This window comes from Vigna unguiculata, chromosome 3, assembly GCF_037176805.1.
Source record: "Vigna unguiculata cultivar grain cowpea cultivar isolate G323 ecotype 2 chromosome 3, ASM3717680v1, whole genome shotgun sequence".
Lineage (NCBI taxonomy): Eukaryota > Viridiplantae > Streptophyta > Magnoliopsida > Fabales > Fabaceae > Vigna > Vigna unguiculata.
Window position 1 is genome coordinate 50,125,033 of NC_140794.1, and position 26,161 is coordinate 50,151,193.

Here is a 26,161-nt window from a genome sequence, read left to right on the forward strand (position 1 = left end):
AGATCTCCAAAGTTTTTTTCATTTTATCGTATCCTTAAATATGATTTGTTTTCCTTTGTGTAATTTTGTTCAATGGTGTATCAAATTGTTTCTAAAATACATCTAATAATCTTTACTTCTTTTTAATATTTTTATTTGTTTATTTTTATCATCACCGGTGTAGAAAAGAATTTTGACACAGATTATTTTGGACATTGTACTTCAGTTCAACAACCGAAGCATATGCATACGAGGTGTAAAAGGGTGATTTTTTTACTTCAATTATAAACTGAAGCATAAATTTTCATATTATGCTTCGATTCTCCCATAATCGATGCATGAAACCATGAATAAATAATGGAAAATAAACAAAGAAGGGGATTAAGCTTCAATTATTACTGAAACCAATGCCTAATACCCTTAAAATTAAATAATATTTTAAATTATAAAGCATGTTTTTATTTTTTATTTTTATCTTTTATTGTTATTTTATTATTATCTTTTTAGATATTTTAGGTTTTATTTAATAAAATTGAAAAAGATAAGTATTTGGTTTATATTTTGCATATTATGAGAAAAATCCTAAAGATTTCAAGAATATTTCCAAGATTATAAGATAAAAGAAATCTTTGAAGATTAAAGAATATTTTCAAGATTATTATTCAAGTGGAGTACTACTGAATATATATATATATATATATATATATATATATATATATATATATATATATATATATATATATATATATATATATATATATATATATATATTAACTTTGTAGTCTAGACATGTTGCGCATGCGGGAGTACCTATTTATCCAAAAGATAGTTTGAGAAAATCCGATTGTGATCTTTAAGTGCATATTCTATATATGGTTCATATGTAGGAGTACCTGCTGATCTAAAAACTAATGAATTTCGACTATGCATAGGGCTGCGTAACTCATAAATACAAGTAATTGTTAATTTTCCTTACTTTAATTGTTTGGGTTATATATATTTGTTCATATATGGTTATAGTTATAATAATATTGAGAGAGTGTAGTTCTATATGGTTATATGACATTAGTCTTACACATATAAGACCTTTGACACCACTTTTACCTCAAAACCTTAAAACAATGGTGTTATGGGCTTTTATTCTTATATAGTGTTTAACTTTATCTTTTCTATCCAATGTGAGACTTTGACTCTTTTTGACTCACACTTGGACTATTCCCAACAATCTCCCATCAAGGGTGAGTCCCTTGTTTTTTTTTTCTTTTTTTTTTCTTTTCATATGATATATTTTCCTTTAGGTGTATGAGTGATCCCTTTTTGGTTATGGTTATGCGGTCAGTCACTTCGGTGACCCCTTTTTTGTTATGGTTATGTGTTTATGCGGTCATTCACTCCGGACCATCGGCTCTGATACCACTGTTGGGTTATATATATTTTTTCATATATGGTATATGGTTATAGTTATAGTCATACTGAGAGATTATGGTTCTATATGGTTATATGACACTAGTCTTACATATATAAGACTTTTGACATCACTTTTACTCCAAAACCTTAAGACAATGGTGTTATGGATCTTTATTCTTATATAGTATTTAACTTTGTCTTTTCTATCCAATGGAAACTTTAACTCTTTTTGACTCACACTTAGACTATTTCCAACAAAATGTGTCTAAACTTTGCTTAACAATTTTAGAAATCCAAATAAGTTCCTAAATATTAAACTTTACATTGATAATGTCTCTTCTACGCAAATTACCTAAAAAAGAAGAAAAGACCTTAAACTTTAGTATGAATTGATAAACTTAAAAAAAAAAATCAAGAAAATATAATATCCTTCCAATATCTAAAAGAAAATGTGATAGGACAACAACAATCAAAATCTTTAATTAAAATTTTAGAGTGGAGAGTTTTATATAGATAAAATTTTACAATAAAATACAAAAATTAAAAACCTTTGCATTGTAAAAATTCTAAATATTTGTTAATTTAAAATTTAGGTTAAAGTAAAGCTCAGCTATTATCATTTGTATCTATATATTTGAATTTATCAAAATGTTGGAGCGTCACGCAATTTATGTTTCAGAAACTAAAAATAGCAAATGAAAGAAAAAATACACAAGAATCAGAGTATGGCAGGTCAATGATATGAAAAAGAAAATATTTGCTAGCGTGCTAAAATATTAAACTATCAACCATTTATATAATGTTCATCAGTTTATCACAATAAAAAAATAGTTTAATTCTCACATCATTCATAATAAAATTATATACAAAAAAAAACCTAATTAATTCTTCTAAATACAATTATCTATGCTTCTTAAATTAAAATATGATAAAAATACTACCAACCAAATAAATAATTTCAAATATTTTAGTTTAAAATAAAAATTAATATGATTATTTCTATAATAAGGAATATAAAAAGAAATAGAATATTTATATAATGAGTGAAAGTATGAATTAATAATAAAATAGAGTTTATATAAATTAAAAATTATATATTATTTGATTTTAAAATATAATTATTTATTAATATTTTCAATAAAAAATTAGTATCAATAAATTATATACAAATATTAAAATTTTGAAAACATAAAATTTCAGGAAATATCATGATGTCTCATCTATTCAAAATGCATTAAAAAAATCATTAAATAATAACTAATTTTAAAAATAAAAAATATTTAATTATAGTGACTAAGTTATATACCAATTTATAAACTAGTAATTATTAATATTTAAAATAATTTTTATTATAAATAAAAAATTATTTATTGAATTTGAATCTAAATTGATTTTTAATATTATTAGTTACTAATATTTTAGATAATATTTTAGATACGATAAATTAGTGTCTAAATTAGTTATTAATTTAATTTAGAATCAATATTAATTATTTGATAATTAATGTTAAACACTATTTTAAAGTATAATTTATAAAATAGTTATAATTTTTTATTTATAAAAAAATAAATATACATAATTTTTAGTTTATAATTTGACATTTAAATTAGTCATTATAATATCAAATATTTTTTTAATCTTTAAAATTAATTGATATTTAATATTTTTTAATGATGCTTTCATCTTTCATCAATCAATCTGATTAGTAGAGTAAACAGTGCATTTATTGTATTTGGACGTGTGACGTGTCTTTGAAAATGGTGGTGAAACTGAATATATAAGTTTTTTTTTTTAATTTTTAAAATAAAAAATATGATTAAAAAGTTTTTATCTGTGTTTAATTTTTATGGATAATTAAAAAAATAGTAATTGACAGAGTTATTACATACTATACCCCTGTTAATAACAATATTTTTCTTGTTAAAAGTGGAAATACAAACTTTTATCTTCCAATGCATGAAATTGACCAATCATTACATAAAGCTCCCCGAAAAAGGAAAATATACTAATACATGTAAAATATACTATTACGAATTCAAATATTTGTGCCGTTTTTTTAGAAAATCAAACTGGCCGGTTAATTGTAACTTTAACAATGTAACATCCTATTTTTTGTTTTAGAAATTATTTGTTAATTTCTTTTATACACTGTTTATTGACAACAGAATAAGAAACGCGGTATTATGAAAAATACGGTTCAATTTAGAATAATAAATATTGCTCTCTTTTGATTTATAATTTAGCAAACATGAAATATATGTAGAATGTTAAGAAATATTAGGACAACATAATTGAGAATGTGGAATACACTTTTTGATGTTAGTATAATAAAGCATATCTTTGAGATTTAATTCGAAATTTATGAACTCTATTGTAAAAATATTTTGGGAAAGTAATAATTTTGAATATATATATATATATATATATATATATATATATATATATATATGTGTGTGTGTGTATATTTGTAATTAATGTGCATGATATTGGTTGGCGAGATTGAATTTTTTTTTTATTCAAGTAGTTTTAGAAAGATAAAAGATGCTTAAACTTTTTTATTACAGGTTTCTTTAGTCTATTTTTATTTTGATCTATTTACTATTCAAGCAGAACGAAAACGAGGACTATTTGTGTTTGTTTCCACCAATTAGATTTAGAGGGGATTTACAGGCTAAGAAATGCGAGGGAGAGGACAACTAGACACTACAACAAAATACTTCTTCAGTAATTAATTTTAGTGATTAAAAGTTATTAGTCATTATAGTGACCAATTTGGACACCAATTTACAAAGTAAAAAATTATTGGTTACTAAAATAGTCACTATTATGAATAAAAAATTATAGTTGGTTACTAAATTGGTCATTAAAATTAACTACCATGGTTTTGGCTACCAAAAGAAATTGGTCACTACAAATTAGATACATTGGTTTTAGCTACCAAAATGACTTAGTTTCTAAATTGGTCTCTAATTAATTACTAACAAATTTTGTGACTAATTATAATTTTTTATTTATAATAATAACTATTTTAGTAACCAATTATTTTTATTTTTTAAATTGGTCACTATAGTGACTAACAACTTTTGGTCACTACATTTGATTACTAATGAAGTTTTTTTTTGTAATAAGAGTTATTTGCTCCAATGAAAAGATATGCGAAGAAAGGCACATCATCATGCATGAAATTATATTGATACCCTCCTTTTACTTCTATTTAATTCTATTTTAACTTATTACTTTCACTGTACCGTGCATTCTCGCTTTTGCTATTAATGTGTTTTGCATCTCTCATGCAAGAAATCGGTAGAGATTTCTGCCATGTCGTGGACATCTGCAATAGTGAAGATTCGTGACCTCATTGACCATGGAGTAGATGAAGATTTGAATTCCAGCATTAAAAACACTTGACTGTTGGTTTTGGTAGCTTCACTGCATGTATCTTGAGAGTCTTTCATGTGTTGGGGTGGGTAGCTTTGGTTGGTGAAAAAGCTTGATGTGCTTTCGTGTTGTTGGAATCCCTAGCCTGTCAGTTTATAACCATGAGAATCCTTTTTTTTTTCAAAGGCAAAAGAGGCTTGGTGAGAATCAAACTATGGGGAAGGTGATGAGAATTGATTTTAGTGAGTGGTGAATCAATTCTCCTCTCTTTAGTTGTCTTGAGAATCAAACTATGGGGAAGACGAAGGCATAAGCGACAACTTGCAGTCACATATGCTCTACAACAAAATGGTGTGTCAGAAAGAAATAATCGCATAGCCATGTAGATAGTGAGATCAATGCTTAAAGAGAAAGGACTACCAAATACATTCCGGATTAAAGCAATCTACGCTAGAGTCTACCTACTTAGTAGATGTTCTACTCAAGCAGTTCAAGACAAGACTTCAATCGAAGCATGGAATGGGAAAAAACCATCAACTAAAGATCTAGGAGTATTTGGATTTGTTTGCTATATTCATGTTTTCGACCAAAAGAGACACAAACTAGAAGACAAAATCGTACGAGGTATCTTCTTGGGATAGAATACACAATCAAAAGGTTATAGAATCCACAATCTTCAGATAAAAAGCTAACTATCAGCAGAGACATTGAAGTAGATAAAAGCGTGACTTGGAACTAGGAAGAATAACGAATTGAGAGGAAGACAATATGCCCAACAATCAACCGATTACAAGCCAAGAAGATACCATTGTAACTCCATAATTTGTTACAACTCCAACATCAAATTAAGATCAAGAAGAATCATCACTTGAATCCACTCTGAGACGAGTCAAATCTCCAACAAACATATATGAATCTTGCAACTTGACCATACTAAAGCCTGCAAGCTTTGAAGAAGCCGCAAAACAAGAAAAATGGATCAAGGCAATAGAGGAAGAGATAAAGATAATAAAGAAAAAGCTACACTTGGGGGCTAGCAGATTGTCCAAAAGATAAAGATAGCATTGGAGTTAGATGGGTCTTCAAAACAAAGTTAAACCCCAATGGAACTGTACACGGCAAGGTTGGTAGCTAAGGGTTATTCACAACAACCAAGAGTAGATTGTAATGAAACATTTGCGTCCTCGTAAGACTAGACACAATAAGAGCTTTAATATCCCTTGCAATACAAAAAGGATGGAACATCTACCAATCAGACGTCAAGTCAACATGCCTCAATGGTTTCCTTGAAGAAGAGATCTATATAGAGTAACCATTGAGATATTGATATAAATTCCAATAAGGCAAAGTGTTGAGATTGAAGAAACTTTATATGGCTTAAAACAAGCTCCTCGTTGCATGGTACAACAAAATTGACCAATATTTCGTTGATCAAGGACTCAGGAGGAGTAGGAGTGAGCCAACAATATACATCAAGACCAAAGGTCAGTATACCCTCTTACTCTCTCTCTATATATGTAAATGATCTTATATGCACTGGAACCAATACAAAGACGTTGATGGAGTTTAAAGAAGATATGATGAAAACCTTTGAGATGACTAATCTTGGCTTGCTGAGTTATTTCCTTGGTATAGAGGTAAGTAAGAGAAATGATGGAATATTCATCTCACAAAAGAAATATACATAAGATTTTATGAATAATTTTATGTATGGAGGCAAACTATAAGCTCACCGCTAGTGACAAATGAGAAACTACAAAAGGTGGATGGAGCACTAGAAGCTATCGATATAGGAGTCTAGTTGGAAGTCAACTCTATTTGATAGCTACACAACTAGACATCATGTTTGCTACAAGTCTTTTATCAAGGTTCATGCAAAATCCAAGTCAAATACATCTTGATGTAGGGAAACAAATTTTAAGATATCTATAAGAAACAAAAGAATACGACATATGGAATAAATGCACAGGCAATCCAAGGTTGTTTGGTTATATCAATAGTGATTGGGTAGGGTAGGTAGATTACACGAAGAGGTCCTCAAGTTATGCTTTCTCACTTGGATCATAAATGTTCTCTTGGGCGTCAAAGAAGCAAGCCACAATTGCACAATCAACAACTAAAGCAGAATACGTGGTTGTTGTTGAAGCAACGATTCAAGCTATATGGCTTCAAAAGATACTCAAAGATATGAGAGAAAAACAAAGTGGACCTACTATAATTAACTGTGACAATAAATCAACTATTGCAATGATGAAAAATTCAATGCATCATAGTAGAACAAAACATATAACAATCAAATATCATTTCATCTAAGAAGTAGAGACAAATATGAAGATTTGACTCGAATACTGCCCAACAAAAGACCAAATTACAGATATTTTTACAAAGGTGTTACTAAGACCAATGTTTGAACTACTACACACTATGCTTTAAAATTACCAAATTTGTGTGAAAGAAGAATATTAAAGTGAAATACAAATTCTAGAATAATGTAGAAAAGCCTAAGATAGAAAATAAAAAGAATTAATAGCATCTAGATAGGCAAAAATCTAGAATATTCTACGTAAGTGGTTGTGACTATCATTTTCTACAGGGTAAAATGGGATCTATAAGTAAAACCGATGTATACTAACTTTTGGACTAGAACACACAACTACAAAATATATTCCTTTCAACTACTACAATGTCTGCCTACGCGGCTCATATATGAAGTTCGGTAGCCTTATCTTGCTGGTGGGAATCCTCTATACTTTGTTTTGGTCGCTGCTTATGTTTTGTTTCTTGGGTTGTAGTGATGGAGGTTAGGTTTTCTAGTTTTATAGGTCCTTAAAGGGTGCCTCGGTGCCTCTCGCCTACCCTCGGCCTTGGAAATTTGATGTCTGTACTTCTTACATCTTCTGCAATCTATAATTTTCTAACTATTTAATTTATATCATTTATAATTTATAATATATAACTTAAAATAAATATAAATAAATAAAAAGCCATATCATGATAAATCCTTATCATCCAAACATATTCAATAGTCGAAATGATCAAAAGTAAAAACAGTAAAATAATATCCAAATTTGTCGCATACTAGGGCATGGCATGCTCCTAAGCCCCTTTATAGCCTTATTTTTCATCATTGTTAACAAACGCAGCATTCGTTTGAGCTTTCATAGCTTGCTGCTAAGCTTTTGCAGCTTATTGATGAGCTTTATCTATCTCCTCAGAAGCTTCGCTGGGCGAAGGAGGAGCACCAGACTCTTGAGTCAGTGATGACGCCTTAGTAGGGACATTCACAGCTTTGTCTGCAATGCCATAGACATGACCACTGGTTTTTCCCTTAGCAACCTCACTCAATATGTCCACCCTGGTCTCCTGTGTTACCCTGGAGGAGGAGGCCTCACCAACCTGGGACTGTCGTTTTAAAAGACGAAGCTGATACTCCTCCTGTTCAAACCAAAAATTAATATATCTGTAACAAAAATATATTTTCTTAACAACATAATATATATAATTTAAATAACTCACATATGTCTTCGCAGCGCAGCTATCCATCCAATGGCCTGGGTAATTGTACTTGTTTGTAGCCAAGAAAAACTCATCAGGGTAGGGATCTCGACCAAACTTCTTGGCCTTCAAAACAAGAAAGGCGACAAAAACGATTATTAGCGTATAAATATAATACTACTACATTGGAAAACAAAACAAACTTCGTTAAAAAAACGTGTAAGTAGATTCATACCAAATCTTTGGCCACATCAGTAAAATCCTGGTAGCCCCCAGTGTTGACTGTGATACCTCTGTTTGGGGTCCGATTGGCCTGGTTTCTGGCGGAAATGTTCTTGAAGCTTGGGGTATCCCAATAGGCCAGAAGCTCAATCCAATCTTCCACTTTCATCCACTGCGGCTTCTTCCTAGTGTTCCTCACCTGTGAAAGGATGTCTCCGAGATGTTTTGAGCAATGTGCTTCAAATCTCATCTGGATATGTTGCTCATGGCGAGCATCCCAAGTGCATTTTTCCTACACATTCATAGTGAAATAATCACTGTGTGAATAAAAGAAATATTGTAATCTATAAATGAGTAAAATCCTTCACAGAACTAAATTACCTTGAACACGCGAAACCATTGTTGTCTATCAGCTAATGGGATAATGCCGTAGGAATGGAAGACACCTCGGAACTGGGTTTGAATGACATAATTAATGGCATCATGTGCTCGATGTGCAGGACTCCAGCTACAGAAGATCAGAAGTAAATATCAAAAAAAAAAAATGAACACAAATGTTTTCTAAACAAATACAAATACAGAAAATATGTGAACTTACCCATTCCCAACAGGTTCTATGATGTACTTTCCTTCATCATCAAGAAGATCCTCCGTTTGTCCATCTTGGTCATCATCCTCTTGGTCCTCCTCATCAGTTTCCTCCTCCTCTTCCTCACTCTCAGAGTCACTCAAAAGCGTGTCTGCCTGCAACTGAGCGTTCTCATTCTGAGCATTCTGTGTGTTCTCGTTGTCAAGTTTCTGCTCAAATAAAAAAGGGCATAGCTTTGGCATCATGGGGATGCCTGGTGTTACAGGTGGTGGTCCATGAGTGAGGTCGTAAAACGATGGTGAATAACCTATTGGACGATGCTGGAGACGCTCTTGCATGTAAGCTTGAGCAGGTAACCCTATCGGGCGATAGTGGCTTGATGATGATGATGATGATGACTCAATTGCCTTTCCCTTGTCTCTTACACCTCCTTCTCCTACTGTAAGTGCTAAGAAAGAAAATATAGTATGTAATATGTATCAGCTAATTCACTAGTGTATATCATATTGAGGGTTTTGAAATTGATTAGTAAAGCTACATGGAACTATGCAATGATTATAATGGAACCCATATTGAGGGTTTTGAAATTGATTATAATGGAACCCATGATGTTAGGTCTATTATTTGGTTAGATTTTATTAACAAAGAATAATAATTGACATGCTGTTATCAAAACCTTGACTTTTCACAATTGACATATACCTGGTACCAGTCTAGTTGACGCTACAGGAACATCAGTATTGGGGATAACACAAGTAATGTCGTGTCATGCTAATACTATGCTCTCACTCTATTTTTCAATTTTATTAGTGTAAATAAATATTTTAAACATATAAATTCTTTTTAGATTTATGTATATTATATATCCAACGTTATTTTTAACAACTGATGTTTTTTTTTAAATATTAAAATTCAATTTAGATGCAAGGATAAACAGAAGAGATAAAGTAATAAAAAAACATAAAATTTTCAGATTAACGAAAAACTTTGAAAACCATTTTTGTCGAAGAACAATTTTTGAAAATGTTTTCAATATTCTAATATGATAATAATATATTTATTTATATATTAATTTTTACTTTAAGTTATCAAATAAAATTTAAAGCCCATTAAAAGCTATTATGAAGTCAAATGTATTAATTAAAAAATTTAATTCTTATATACATACATAAGTAAATCTCTCTATATATATTTTCGTTACAACTCTCTCTCTATATATATGTTAATACATTAAAAATACATCAATAATGTCTTTAGAAATAAAATTATGACTCATAAATAAAAAATTAAATGCGCACTAAGTAATCTATATACGTTTATGTCAGTGTGAATTGAAAAATCATCATGTAAATGGAACTTATGCGTGGTGCCTACGTGTGTCTGAAAATTATCTTCTTAGGTAAAAATAATAATGACCAAGCACATCTAAAATCTAGAAGCATCACTATACTATTACTATTTTCATTCCAAAAGAGGAATTTATTTCTACTTACCGATGTGATCTAGTCTTTCAGTAAGAAATTTTGCATCTTTAATTAGGAGATAGTAGTAATCTTAATTTCCAATTAACAGTGATAAGAATTTTTAAATACAGCTGAAAGTGCATGGTGTAGTCTAACATAAAGATGAAGGAAAGATCTTAAAATGATGATGATGAGCAATGAAGAGAAAGAACCTGGTTGGGCCAGCAGACCCATTAGCTAGTGCAAATTAGGAAAGCAAATATATATATATCTTGCATGAAAAAGGGATCAGCACCTACCTTGAACGGGTGAAGTTGGTGCAGTTCTGTTAAATAGTTGCTGCATCTGAGAAAATGGTGGTGATGCGTTCAAATTGTTGCTTGCACTGATCTGAGACTCAGTAGCACGTCGTTTGGCCAGCAGTGCTAGTTGACCCATGTTACCCACATGATGTTCTCCAAAACCATAGTCAGGAAACCCTCTCTTGTTTTGTCCATGCATGCCCTGCATTCGCATTGCATTTCTTGCAGCAAAAATGTTACATGAATTCATAGCTGGAGATCTTACTGCACCTTGATTGGGAGGGCCTAGCCTCAGTGACAGATCAACATAGGTGGAAGGATTTTGAGAAGTTCCACCATGGAAACTAGAAAGCGGAACGTTGGATCCGAATACTCCATCGAAAGTTTCACGAGGAGGAAGATTAGGAGTGGGAAACAAAGGTAGCTCTCTAGACCCTTGCCTATTTTCCGTAGCCTGGAGAAAAGAAGGAAGCAGCTTCTCCAGGAGTTCAATCGATAGATGAGGGCTCGTTCCAGATGAGTCACCTTCTGCAAAATCCTCATCTCATACATAAATGCTTCAAACAAATAAGTATTCCAAAGAGGAACGGATTATCTTACCTTGAGGATTCATTGTTCCTAAATCTGCGTCTGAATGCCAAAGATTGAAAGGACCAGGTTGTGTTGTGCGGTTTCTACTGTCAAAAGAAAATATTATTCTGCAGTAAGTGGAAACGTAAACCACCAGTGTATTCTAATGAAAATTTTAGGGTATGGTAAATGCATCACTGGATATAAATTCTAGTAAATAAATTCATAACTATGGATAAATATGGTTTTTCATTCCTGTAAATGGAAGTAAATGTTTATTCCTTATAAATTTATGAAAAACATTTTTCTCACATTTCAGTAATTTCTTAAGACCGGAACATAAAATCACGGTTGAGATGTACAAAAGATGTACGTTTTGTTCTGCCCTATGATGGAGTATATTATCACTTTTATCTTTTGACTCTCATTCTTTATTTTCTGTGACTTAATGTAAATCATTAATTAATTATTATCATTTCTCTTAAAGAATTAATGACCCACCATAAATCACGTCGAGAAATAAAGAATAAACTATAAGAAATAAAGAATGGGAGTTGGAAAATGGAATTCATAATATAATTTTATTTTTATAAATATTCCTCAATTTCACGTGCACTCTTTTTTACTTTTATTATTTAAAAATAAAAATCACATCATTTAATATATATATATATATATATATATATATATATATATATATATATTTATGATTTACTAAAAAGGGGAAAAGTGAATTTGGATTAAAAAATAGAGAAAAAAAGTAAGAACAGGGCTTAAAAAGTAGTTTGCTTTCTTGATTTTATTTTTGAAATTGAATTTTAATATGTAAGAATTGGAGTGGCCACTGAACTCTGAGAAATAAAAACTACTTTGTTTAAAACAATACTTTTTACAAACGGAAAGCCCTGAAATACCAAGCTTAGGACATCGATGCATGGAAGGATAAAAAAAAATCAGATCTTTAAGATACGAGGAATGATAAGATCAATGAAAATAAACCATGCAAAAGTGAGGTCTGAAACAACACATACGTGCAAAAAAAAAACCATTTAAAAAAAATAATAATAATGAAATCATGAATCAAAGGGTGAAAAAAAAAAGAGAAAAAATACCCCATGACAAGAGTAAATGACGTATAAAGAAGAGAGAGAGAGGGATGAAGAAGAGGATACCAAATGGATCTGTAGATAAGCAGAGGTGGGTGGGTCCTGAGAAGAAGGTTTGTATCCTTTGAGACTATGAAGTGAAGAGTGAAGACAACCTTATTTATATACTGAATTGATCAGGGCAGTGTTGCCCAACATCGATTTTTATTGGATCAAAAATTTATTCAAATTCTCTTTCCTATGCAGATACTCGTTTTTCTTTCTGTTTAACTCATTTTTCCCATTCTTCTTTATTCATTGTCAAAAAAAACGTTCAGATTAACTTTTAATTTCTATTTAATATCATATTAATATATCTCGTATTATCTTTTTTCACATCAAACTAATTTCCAATTTTCTTTTAATATTTTCTTAACATATTTTATATTATTTTTTAAATTAATTTAAAAAATTCATATCAGACTCTAGTTTTTTAAAAAATTACAATGAGATTTTTTTTTTTCAATTGAGTTGAATTTAACTAAATTTTACAATTTAAATCTAATATTTTTTTTTTCTTGTCTTTATTTTCTTTTTCTTTTTAACAATATATGCACCTCCAATGAATGGAAAGAAGAAAACAATTAATCTTTTCATTAATTACTTATCTTAAACAAATTCAAATATTAAAGCATTACATCTTTACAGCCTACAAGCTTTAATTGTTTTCTTATTTATATTGTTATATTAATTTAAAAATAAGCTTCACTTATTGCATTGTTTACAACAGCAGTTTGAACGTTTCTTGTTTTCCATTGGGCTGATCGTTTTGCCTGTAATATACAATTCAAATGTGAAGCTGTGTATACGTGTTAAATGTTTTTTCTTTATTTTTCTTTTTAATGGAAAATAAATTTTTGATTACTAAATTTAAATAACTTTCTCTTATAATCGTAGGTGTTCATTTTTTAAATGGTTTTTCATCTTTGTATTTTCTCATTTTCAATATTTCAAAATCGCTTAAAAGATATTACCTCATATTATAAAAAGAAATTATCAAAATTTAGTAGTCAAAATATCATTGTCCATTTTTAATAGTCTTACCAGCATTTTTTTTTCTTGTATCCAGTCCAGTCAGTTTGGTAAATTTTCTTTAAATAACTGAGCTGGTAATTAAATAATTTTTTTAATTCAATTAATGGCATCATTATTGTCTCTCGAAAACATAAATGCATGCATTAAAACTGTTAATAAAAACTAATTCTTTTAACATTGTATTTATGATTATTTATTTAACAAGCAGAGAAATTTAATTAATATTTATTGCCAACATTTATATTTCTTCATTAAACTCATCTTAACAGTTTTCTGTAAAACTTTAATATTTTGACACTCATTCATAGAAGTACAATTAATTATATTCAAATTTTAATTATATTTTTCTCTCTTCTAACTTAAAACATTAATATATATTCTTATTATATATTAAAATAAGATCGTTAAGTTGTTATTTAAAAAAAAAAAGATATTAAAGAACAATTATTTTTGTACTTATGATGGTTCGATAGTTTTTATAATTTTCAATTTTATTTCGGTATTCTTCTAATTTCACTTTTGTTTTTTAAACAAATATAGTCTCTTCTATTAATATCTAATAGTAACCATACATTTGTGAGGTGTTGCTGAAATTGATACCCAAACAACTAATGTCATGAATTATTATAGAAGAGTCATCCCTGTAAATTTGATAGAAAAAATATACATTGATTGATTTTTAAGAAATAAAACCAAAATTAAAATACTAACACTAAAAAGAAAACCTTAAATAACATCATGTAGTGGAGACAAAAAAATAATTGGTCACGATAGTGATTAATTTATATATTAATTTATAAACTAAAAATTATTTGTCAATAATATAATCAATGTTATAAAAAAATTATAGTTAGTTTTTGAATTAAACTTTAAATTAATTACTAACATTAATTACCAAAATTTGTTGTCAAATGAATTAATGTCTAAATTAGTCACTAATTAATATTAATGACCAACTTCTTTGCTAACTAATGTTAGAGATAGGGATGACAACAGTGCGGGGCGGGGACAAGTTTCGCTCTCTCATACACATTCCCACATAAAAAATTCATCATCATTCATATACTTAAACATAATGGGTATCAAACTTTTATCTCATCCACATCTCCATAAGGAAACAGGTATATATACTTATACTCATACCCGTACCCGCTTTCTTACGGTTTCCATATTAATTCACTATTTTTATAAAATAATAAAAAATTATTGTATATTAATTAATTATATTTTATAAAATAATAAAAAATTACGGTAAAAGAAATATAATATTATCAAATATTCAATATTAAGATAAAGGTTTTTTCTTCAATATCAAATATTTAGAAAAAAAAATTATAATTGTATACCTTTCAAATTAAAATATCAAATAAAATCTCACGAGAACTAAAACATTTATTAAATCTACAAACATTAATGAAACCTAGTTGATAATATTTAAAAATATTTTAAAAAAAATATAAAAGGAAAACAAATATTCAACTAAAATATATTTAAATGTTTGTTTACTTCTATTTGTTTAAATTCTAATAAATCTCTTTTTTATACACTAGTAAAAGTTGTAATAATAATAAAATTTTAACATATAGATCTTGTATCTTTAGAACTTCAATATATGTTGGATGGTGATAAAAAAAAATCATGACAATTACATTTAATTATTATATTATAGTAAATAAAATTTACTTATACAATTATAGTGACAAAAGTATAGTATGATAATGAGTTAGAAAATAAAAAATAATTATATAAAATATACCAAAATAGTATTCTATATGACAAAAATAAACAACAAATAAGAATATTTAAATATTATCAAATGTGTGTCTTAAAAACAAATTGAGAGATTATTTAATGAAATCGCACAAAAAAAAACAAATATATAATTAAAGTTATGATAAGACGAAAAATATCTTAAAGATCTAAGAAAATTTTTCAAATATCAACATAGTTAATGGTTGAGAAATAACGAAAATTGTTTTAGTGAAACAAAAGAGTTATTCAAATGAAACAAAAACTAATAATAATAGAGTAAAGAAGATAAATTTTTTATATTACCTAGCAAATGAAAAGTTTATGCTATTGAATACTCAAATTTAGAGTGTTAAACATTCTCACGTAAAAGAAAAATATACAATAAAGAAAAATATTAAAAATGAATAAAAATATTAAAATGTGAGACATAAAAAATATTTGATTGGCATACATCAATTGAACATAATTGCATAAATGTTATGACAACATGAAAAATATATTGGAGATGCGAATGAATTTCATGAAAAAACTAAAAAATTAGAAGAAATAAAAATATAAACATGAATAATGAGAAAGACTTTTCAAAATTCGATCCAATCGATCGGGAATCTTATCATCTGTTAGGTAGGCCAACCGACCGAGTTTTGTTGGGCGTCCATGTCACAGAACCTTTCTTCTAGCCAAGAATCCCATTATTGATCGAATCGGGGCGGATCCAATTCATTGGCAAATGAAAAATCGACTTTTTTCTTTTATCAGAAAAAAACCTAGAAAAGAAGAAGAGTCACTAAGACAAGAGCTAGGTCAGCAAGAAGGAGAGGCTAGAAAAGGCGGGGCTCTCCATCTCTAGGAAGATTGTGTCCAGGATCTGGTAATCTAAGTTCTGGTCGGCTCGTATTAGCCTGTGCTTTATTACAGGTAGTCATTCCCCCCGTTCGTTCCTTTTCAACGATACTTGAATCTTAAGTCGCGGTCATTATATATATATATATATATATATATATATATATATATATATATATATATATATATATATATATATATATAAGGTTATTTAATTGACTATGAATATTTTAATAATTTAAATGAGAATGTGAATATGACGGAGACAGATATTATGGCAGGTATGGGAACGGGGTGGATATGTACATCCCATACCTAATTGAAAAAGTCAAGGATTCCCCATATTCAATTGAAAAAGTTGAGGATTTCTCATACTCAATTGAAAAAAGTCGGGGATTCTCGATATTCATACACATACTCAGTTAATGCGAAGATTTCTCCTCAAAATGGGAATGGATTCGGACAATACCCATGAGCGAGTTTATTTGTCATCCTTAATTAGAGACCAATTTAAAATATAGTTCACAAACTTTAGTTATACTTTTCTATTCACAATCATAACTATTTTAGTGATCGATACTTCTTAGTTTATAAATTAGTATCTAAATTAGTCACTATAATGACCAATTATTTTTTGTCTCTAAAATTGATTGCTATTTAAATATTTTCTTAGTGTAAAAATTGTTAAAATATTTTTAACTACTTTCTGTAACACCTTTTGATAAAAAAAACAAGCATGTACGAAATATTTATTTATCTCTTTTTCTCTCTATGTATTTTCAATTATTTGTTTTCATCTTTAGTAATATCTATATGGATTATAAAAACAAGAAAAGACATTTATATATAAACTAAAATATATAACATATCTTTTGCACTAGTTCATTCCAGTTTAATTTTCACTTTTTATATCTTCTGCTTCACATAAAAACATGATTATGACACACAAACCATAACATAATTACAAAAAAGATAAGTTAATAATTTAAAATTTCTTCATAACAAATATCACATAAAAATTATAATAACAAATTAGCTCGAACGAAACATTGTTCAACACCACATTTACATCAATAAAAGTTTTCTCCATATCCTACGTACTTACTCAAAAGTTTATTTATCTTATGTCACAACCTACAATCATCATTTGTTATCTAAAAAAAAAAAGCAGTGATGAATCTTCATTAATAATTTTCGACTAACTAAAATAATACATTTAAAATTTAATCAATAATTATTACCAATACAACAAAAATAGGATAAAATTTAGTACAAATATAACTATAAAAGAAATCACAAATATCTTTCGTTCTTCCAATTTCTAACTCATTAATAATTGAATTAAAATTAAAAATTTTAACTATTTCTTTTTAAATGTAAATAATTATATTATCTGCAAGAAATTCATCTTTTATTTTATTTCACAATTTTATTTTTATAATTTTCATTACAAACTGATATAGAAATAGGAAAAATACAAATAAAACAAATTAAGTTATTAATCATGTAAAATATGTTTGACTTCTCTATTCTTACCAAACATTGACATAAATATAAATAAACGATCATAATCTAATAATCTAATTAAATGTTAAGGGGCATGATAATAAAGTCACAATTAATAATGGGTCATGAAAACACATATAATTACCAGTTAACTTTTTATTATTATGAAATAATACACAAAAGGTTCATGAGGTGAAACAAAAAATACTATACTATGAAATGAATATTTAATTATCAAGTGGGGCAAGAAAAAGTTATATATTTTTTTCCATCAAGAATGGAACAAAATAAGTGAGAAATGACAAAAAATAATGACTTTGTGTTTAATTTTCTATTTTCCTTTGAATGGAACAATAAAATTTTTTATTTATTTTTTGAGTCAAAACTAGATTATAATTCTAATTAAAATCTAAATAAACTTTAATACAATCCAAATACAAATCAAAATCACAAAAAATATAAATTATATATATGTTGGCTAAAAAAAATAATCTAACACAAAGTTCAACTTAACAAAAAATACTTGTGTGACCCTTTAATTGCGAGTTGGTAAGCCAACCCAGCTCAGCACGTGTTCAACTCGACTGAGCTGGGTTCTAGGTGAACCGGGTCAAAAATCAACCTGTATTGAAATTTATAAAAAATTTCCAACCCAACCTGACCCAAACCCGTGGTGAGTCGGGTTGACTCACGGATTCCAACCCATTTTGACCGCTCTAATTATTATTATTATTATTATTATTATTACTATTATTATTATTATTATTATTATTATTATTATTATTATTATTATTATTATTATTATTATTATTATTATTATTATTATTATCGTCATTAGAATTATGACTAGTTCAGATTTTTATTAGGATTGTTAGATTTGAGCTTCTGTTATTGTTTATGAAAGTGTATGTTTGTAACATATCGCAGGAAGTTTTTTCTTGATTGCTTTTAGAGGAGAGGTATACATGAGGATGTTGATTCTTGGACTTTTTTTCTTTTTCCTTTTTCTATTTTCTTTTGTTCTTTCTTCTTTCTACTTTTGTATATGGATTGAAGCAACCATATTGTTTTTCTTTATTTTATTTATTATTTTATTAAAAAAAATTATTAAAATTATGAAATTATAAATATTTTTTATAATTTTATTATAAATATTTTTATTTTACACTTAGTTTTATAATTAGAAGATGGTTAAATTTAAAACATATTAAATTTTAAAAAAAATAAATTTAAATAATCAGTAAAATTAATAAAATAATCATTTAATTTTGAAAATAAATTTAGAAAACAAATATAGATACTGAAATTCGTGTATATATGAATGTAGAATGTATAAATAACTGAAAAAATGTATTAAAACCGTCAATGCTTCAAGATCGCTTAAATTTTAGCTTATATGTTTAGAAATAAAATATATAAATGTTATTATGCTAAAACAGTAATTATCAAAATGAAAAACGGAAACACGAGAACTACCGTCCAATTACGTTTGCACCTCTTTAATGGCCGACTTTTCTAGAAGATAAAAAAAAGGTTGTTCCTTTCTGTTACTTAACAGTTTAAGATAACATAATTAATTTTAATTTAATTAATATGGAAAGATAAAATTAATTATAATAAGATAATGAAAAATATAATAATTATTAGGATCACAACTTCTTATGATATTTTTATTAATTTTTCTAAAGAAAAACATATATATTTTAATACGAATGACAAATAAACTTATATTTTTAATATTTGATTTTTTTAATTGAACGTGAAAATGGAATGAATATATATTGGGAAGTGAAAATAATATATTTAAAATTATGTATTTAATTATTGTGACTATAATACAATTAAAATAAAAAAATAATTTAATATAATTGTAATTATAAAAGAAATTATATAAGTTTAAATGTTTGTCTTTATTCCTTCAAATACTTGAATTATCATCCGTGAGATTGAATTTGTCAGCTATTTTTTATTGATGTTTCTAGTTAGAAAAATAATTTTATTTGATATACACTCTATTTTAAATAAGTTCTTTCTTCTAATTTTATTTCTTTGACTCATTAGATATTTTTTATTTAAGGACATTTTCTTATATCATGTTCCAAAATAGGTGAAAAAGTTGAACTTTTATTGTTTTTATATTCATGTGTAGTTTCTCTTTTTATCAATTTGTAAAAATAATATATTATTTTATTCTTCATCGATACACTTATATAAAAAAAGAGTCATGCTAACTAGTGTCCCATGTACATCGATAAAGAATAATTAATAAACATTGAGTTTATCAAAGTTCATATCTAATTATGACATTAAATGAATTATGATCTCAATAATCATTAATGTAGTTTTACTTCATTTAAAGGATAAAAATTTCCCTAAATATTATATAGTTGTAATTGATAATTTATTTGATGCACACAAAAAAATAATTAAAAAATAATTAAATCATAATTGAATTTTTTTTGTTTTGCAAAAGTTAAAAGTCGACCCTTTAAAGATTTCAAGCCTTCACAATTCAAGTTTTTACTGAGAGACTGTCTTCAATCGTTAGGGAGATATTTTTGCTTGGTTCTTTGTGGAGACGTTAAAAAATTTTAAAGTGTTTGTTTTAGGGCTAGTAGACCATTGTGAATATAAAAGACAAAAATTATACTTTTTTTTCTTTAGAAAATTTGTAACATGAATTTATATTAATTTAATTAATAAAGTTAATTATTCCAGATTTCAACCTAAATGCATGGAATCATGGATCATTAATTATACATTAAATATTGATCGACACCAATTAACATTCCCTTTTAAAAGATTACAAAATAAACTATCAGAATTTAATTAAGACCAAAATAATTACTAAAAGAAAAATATATGATAATTAAGTAAAATTTAGGATAGGTTATAAAAAAACACATAATAGTTAAATTTTCCTTTAATATTTATAAAAAAATTATTATGCAAAATACTCATGATATAAAAAAAAATGAAACTAATATATTTCTGTATTAAGTGATAGTACAAGAGAGATTTACCTTCCTTTCTTTTTTTTCAAAAATGAAACATTATAAATGAAAAATGAGAAAAAAAAAATAGTTTATATTTAACTTTTTTTCTTTCAAAAACAAAATATGACATGTGGGAGGGGTGAAAGATGTAAACAAACGGAAAGTAACTTAAAAGACAAGAGGAAAAAATCTGAATAAGTTTTTTATTCTTTATTATATTTAATTTTATCTTGAACTATTTATTAATTGTTATTTATTAAAATTAAATGTTATACTTTATAAAATAAATTAATAATTTACTTAATTTAATCCTCATTAATTGCCAATATATATACATTAAATTTTAAAAGTTTTTGGGGCCTCCACACCTTTGGGCCTAACAAAATGTTTTAATATTTGACTCCCAATTTCAATTCTTCACGTAAACCCTTCATTCATATGATAATGTAAAAATTTATTTTTTTTATTCTCTTTAATCCTTAAATCTTTTTTTCACTTAAAAAACTTGTGGTAACAATATTCATTATTTCTCAACCCTCTCACTAATTTGATATCTTAAAATTTGCATTATTATTACTTAGTGTATTATAATATTTAGTAGTGTATAAGAAAAAAGATATTTCATTATAATTTAGATAAAGGAAGTATAAAGATGTTTGAAATATTATTAAACTTGAATATTTATTTTTTCTATAATTTTTAAAAAGTATTTTTCAACTTTATCAAGCTTGTATTATTAAGCTTTGTAAAATTAATAGAGGTTGGGATTTTCCTGAAATTTTATTAATGTATAATTGTGTAATAATTTATATAATTATAATTTATTTTTAAATATTTAATATTGAAAAAACGAGAATACATCATCTAATATAAGTTTCATTTGCTAACTTTGAGCTCTAGATATGTCATACCGATAAGGATTTATACTATAAGATAAAAAATAGTGAGATGTTAGTATAATAAAATAAGGTACTCTATCATAAAAATATATAATGTATGATATTTCTCAATAAAAGAAGGAAGAGAGAGCATAGTGAAGAGTACTAAAATGAATATAAAGTTGTATATAATAATATTTTCACTTTTAATTTTTTTTTTCTATATGAATATCTTATCTCATATTAAGATCTCACTCTTATAAAGATTAAATTAGATTTTGATAATAGGAGTGATATTAACTTTTAGATACTTTTATATCAATATTGTTATGAAATAAAGTTAATAACATAGAGAATGACGGCAAATAATAGAGAAGAGAAAAAACAAGAGAGAATAGAGGATGAGAGAATAGGGAGCAACTCATCTGTCTATTATTATTGATAGAAAGAGTCCTATTTATAGATACAATATGTAATCCATAAAGGAAACAAATCAACTTAGTTAATACAAATATTTACCATAAAGAGTAATGAATCATATGAGTAAATGTATCAAATCAATGGACAATCATTAATTCATAACACTCCCCCTTGAGTGTCCATTGATAAAGAATGTGCCTCGTTAAAACCTTACTAGGAAAAATCCATTGGGATAAAAAACCTAGTGAAGGAAAAAGAGTACAAAATTCTGTATTCTTTAATACAATATTGTTCATCACATATTCTATTTCTCCCCCTCATGTAAACTTACATCATTAAGGTGACAGAGTCCGAATTTGTGAGTCATTTGCTCAAAAGTTTTTCTTGGCAAAAACTTTACAAATAGACTTGTCATATTTTCAGATGAACGAATTTTTGGATATCTATATCATCCTTTCAATTGAACAATACACTATTGTCTTCATATATGGTTGTTGATTCCATCTTTCTCGGGGATAGTCACAAGTTTCTTGCACATGTTGAATTATAAACCTTAACCAAACATATTCACAACTTTCCTCGTAATTTTGTATGATTAGACGATGTTGCTACTATGGTTTGTTTCATATACCTTCATGAAACCATTGTGCTACCACATGTGAACAAACATCTTGTTTGTGATCAACCATTGTGACATTGTAAGAATATGTAAAATAACATGCATATCCATAACCCATTGGTCTGAATCTGAATCATTTGGATGGAATAAGCTCATATTCGTAGTACCCTTAAAGTAACGAAGTATATGTTTTACTCCAAACCATTTTCTTCTTGTAGTTGAAGAATTATATCTTGCTTAACAAATTTATAGCAAATGCAATATTAGATCGAGTATAATTCGCAAGATACATTAGTGTTTCTATGACACTAAGATATGGTGCTTCTAGACCAAGAAGATCTTCATCATTTTCTTGAGGTCTAAGAAGAGTCTTTATCAACATCTAACGACCTCACAACTATTGGAGTGCATAATAGACATGACTTGTCCATTTAGAACATTTTAAGCACCTTAATCATATAAGCCTCTTGATGTATAAAAATACTTTTATTTAAATACTCAATTTCTAATTTCAAACAAGACTTTGCCCTTCAAAGATCATTCATCTCAAATTCTTTCAATTGCCTTGTGAGCTCATTAGTAGTTTCAACGATGTTTATGTCATCTACATAAACAATAATTATGAAAAATTGATTTTTAATATTTTCATATAAATACAAAGACAAAAAGGATAATTTCCATATCCTTATTTTAATAAGAACTCAATAAGATGGTTATACCACACACATCCTTGCTTTAATCAATAAAAGAGCATGTTCAATTTTATTGAATAACCCTTTTTAGAATTTGTCTTGTTGGGCAAATAAAATCCTTCAGGGATTTTCATATAAATATGATTCTCAAAAGAACCGTACGAATAGGTTGTAACATCATCCATTAGATGTAAATGCAAACCTTGTTGTGCAACTAGGATAATCGAATATTGCAATGTTGTTGCATCCAATACTAGTGAACATGTTTTTTCACTAATCAATACAAGGTTTTGTGAATAACCTTGAGCATCCAATTATGCTTTGTATCTAACAATTTCATCATTTTTAATTTGATTTTTGCGCAAAAATCCATATGTACCCAATGGGTTTCACAACTTCAGGAGTGCGAACTATACGTCCAAAAACCTTTCGTTTAGCAAACAAATAATTATGCTTCTTTGCATATTTTCATTTTGGCCAATCTTTTCTTTGCCAACAATCTTCAATGATCATTGTTTATTGATCCTCATTGTCATTCATAGCATTCATCGCTATGTTATAAGTAAAATTTTCGTCAATGTTAACTTCATTTTGGTTCCATATTATATGATTCATGACATAATTTATTGAGATCTCATCATTTTCAACCATTTCAGGTACCTGAGGTTCTTCTGGAACCGAACCATTAATTATGTCAAATGAATCTTTTGGGATTTCAACCTTTTCGATTAGGTTATTTTGCATATTAGCCTCCTTTCTCATTCAAGAGTTTTTATCTTTGGAACCAATAAGTCTACAACGCTTCAAACGTGTTCACATGAGTTTTTCAACCTTTTTTTTTCGCATCATAATAACTGATCATGCCAAATAAGGCAATCATTTTGATTTGTAAACTTCTGGTTTACCATGACATGCATTTAAATTGTACTAATAAACTTGTAGTACAAACTATAAGAGAATGTTGATAATTTCTCCAATACATTTTCTTTTTCAACTCAATCATAGAGATATAAAGATATTTCATATCTTTTTCATTGTTTGTCTCAATATAATATCCATTTAGACAAATATCATTGAAACTTAATAAGTTTCTATTCAACTTCTTGGTAGAAGTATAGTAGCTCTTTTAGAGTCTTCAAATATATTTGTAGTACTATAAATAATACTAACATCGATGTCTCACATTATCAAACAAGAGAAAAATTTATTACTCTTGAGAATTGTATAAGTTGTTGCACTATCAATAAGACACATATCTTTTGGTACTAGTGCAAAACATTCGTTTTTCATATAAACGTAAATATCAATATGAGATTTTTTTTTTCAACACTCTCATAATCAATTAGGTGATCAATGCTTTCATTTGCTTTAGCAAAGAAAATAACAATATTAAGATGAGTAGCATCCATATGACCATAATCAGAATAACCATCTTCATAAGCAAAGTGTGTTTCTATGTTCTTCTCATTATTTGTAAGATGCTCTGGTGTACAATAAGTACAATTCAAATGGCCTTTACCATCGTAATGATAATATATACCTTCATCTTTTTGTCAATATTTTCACATTTTCCTTTTCCTTTTTTTTACATTATCGTGCCACTTCTGGTGACAAAATGTGTCTTTAAAATTTTCTTTATAACCATGTCCAAAATCAAGATCATGATCGATCATGAAAATATAAATAAAATGTTGCTGCATTCACTTCTGGAAATGGAGCAGAACCAATTTGGACAGGTTTCATGATTTTTTATCAAAAGCTCATTGCTTTGTTCAGCCATACAAAGGCATGAAAGAAATTCATAATATTGATTGCTGCATTCACTTCTGGGAATGGAGCATATTAGGCGGATTTCATGATTTTTCATCAAAAGCTTTATTGCTTTGTCCAGCCAGCCATACATAGGCATGAAATAAATTCACAATATTTGTGAAATCTCTTTTCACAATATTTTTGTCATGTTGCTTAGATGCTTTATTTCTTTATTTAATGGTATCCCAATATCCATTGCATCTAAATATATTTCAACAGTTAAAATCCAATATAAGGAATTCTTCCTATCAAGGGTCACAAATCCAAATTTTGCAACATTTCGTGTGTTTAGAACTAGCACATAAAATAATTATATTAATAATAATAATAATAATCACCGTCAAAATAAAAATAAAAATAATAAGACGAAGATGAAAATTGATAAAGTTAAATAGTTTTGATCACAAGAGGAAGAATATAAGATAAAATTATAATTTGAGAAAGGATTAGAAAGAGCTTGGATTGAGACACGCATAACACTGTCGTTATAGAGAAAAAGCTTTCACTAGTCCTCAATTGGTTGGAGCATCGTGCTGATAACGTGTTATGAAATACAGTTAATAACATAGAGAATGACGACAGATAATAGAGAAGAGAAAAAATAAGAGAGAATAGAGAATGAGAGAATAGGGAGCAACTCATCTTGTCTATTATTATTGATAGGAAGAGTACTATTTATATATACAATATGTAATCCATAAAGGAAACAAATCAACTTAGTTAATACAAATATTTACCATAAAGAGTAATGAATCATATGAGTAAATGTATCAAATCAATGGACAATCATTAATTCATAACAAATATATATATATATATATATATATATATATATATATATATATATATATATATATATATATATATAAAACAACACATTAAATGATTCTCATGATAGTGAGAATATGATTGAAGGTTAGTCTTTAATCCTTCTTTTTGCATTAGTTTTACATCTGGTATCAGAGTAAGGTTAAATACCTTTTGCCTTTTGTTTGAATATGTCGTGAAACATAGTTTTATCGGCGTTGAAGGTGTCACTATTGATGAGGTGACGCTTG

The 26,161-nt window shown here is 27.4% G+C and overlaps 1 protein-coding gene across 1 annotated transcript; it reads right to left on the bottom strand.

The window, feature by feature from the left end:
• Positions 1 to 7,753: 7,753 nt before the first annotated feature.
• On the bottom strand, positions 7,754 to 12,625 carry LOC114174917 (uncharacterized). Its single transcript, XM_028059649.2, has 8 exons — positions 12,578 to 12,625; positions 11,436 to 11,512; positions 10,833 to 11,363; positions 9,080 to 9,518; positions 8,863 to 8,989; positions 8,495 to 8,773; positions 8,281 to 8,385; positions 7,754 to 8,199 (listed from the first exon to the last, which is right to left on the bottom strand). Exons 2-8 carry the CDS (start codon positions 11,446 to 11,448, stop codon positions 7,951 to 7,953), a joined length of 1,743 nt encoding a protein of 580 aa, XP_027915450.1. The 5' UTR covers positions 11,449 to 11,512; positions 12,578 to 12,625; the 3' UTR covers positions 7,754 to 7,950.
• Between the last annotated feature and the right edge of the window lie 13,536 nt (positions 12,626 to 26,161).

What these genes read in the sequence shown, in the direction of transcription:
- LOC114174917 (XM_028059649.2), bottom strand. An exon ending in AATGGTTTCGCGTGTTCAAG is followed by an intron (nt 8,774 to 8,862) that starts GTAATTTAGTTC and finishes ATGAATGTGTAG; the next exon opens with GAAAAATGCACTTGGGATGC. An exon ending in GCTGCGCTGCGAAGACATAT is followed by an intron (nt 8,200 to 8,280) that starts GTGAGTTATTTA and finishes TGGTTTGAACAG; the next exon opens with GAGGAGTATCAGCTTCGTCT.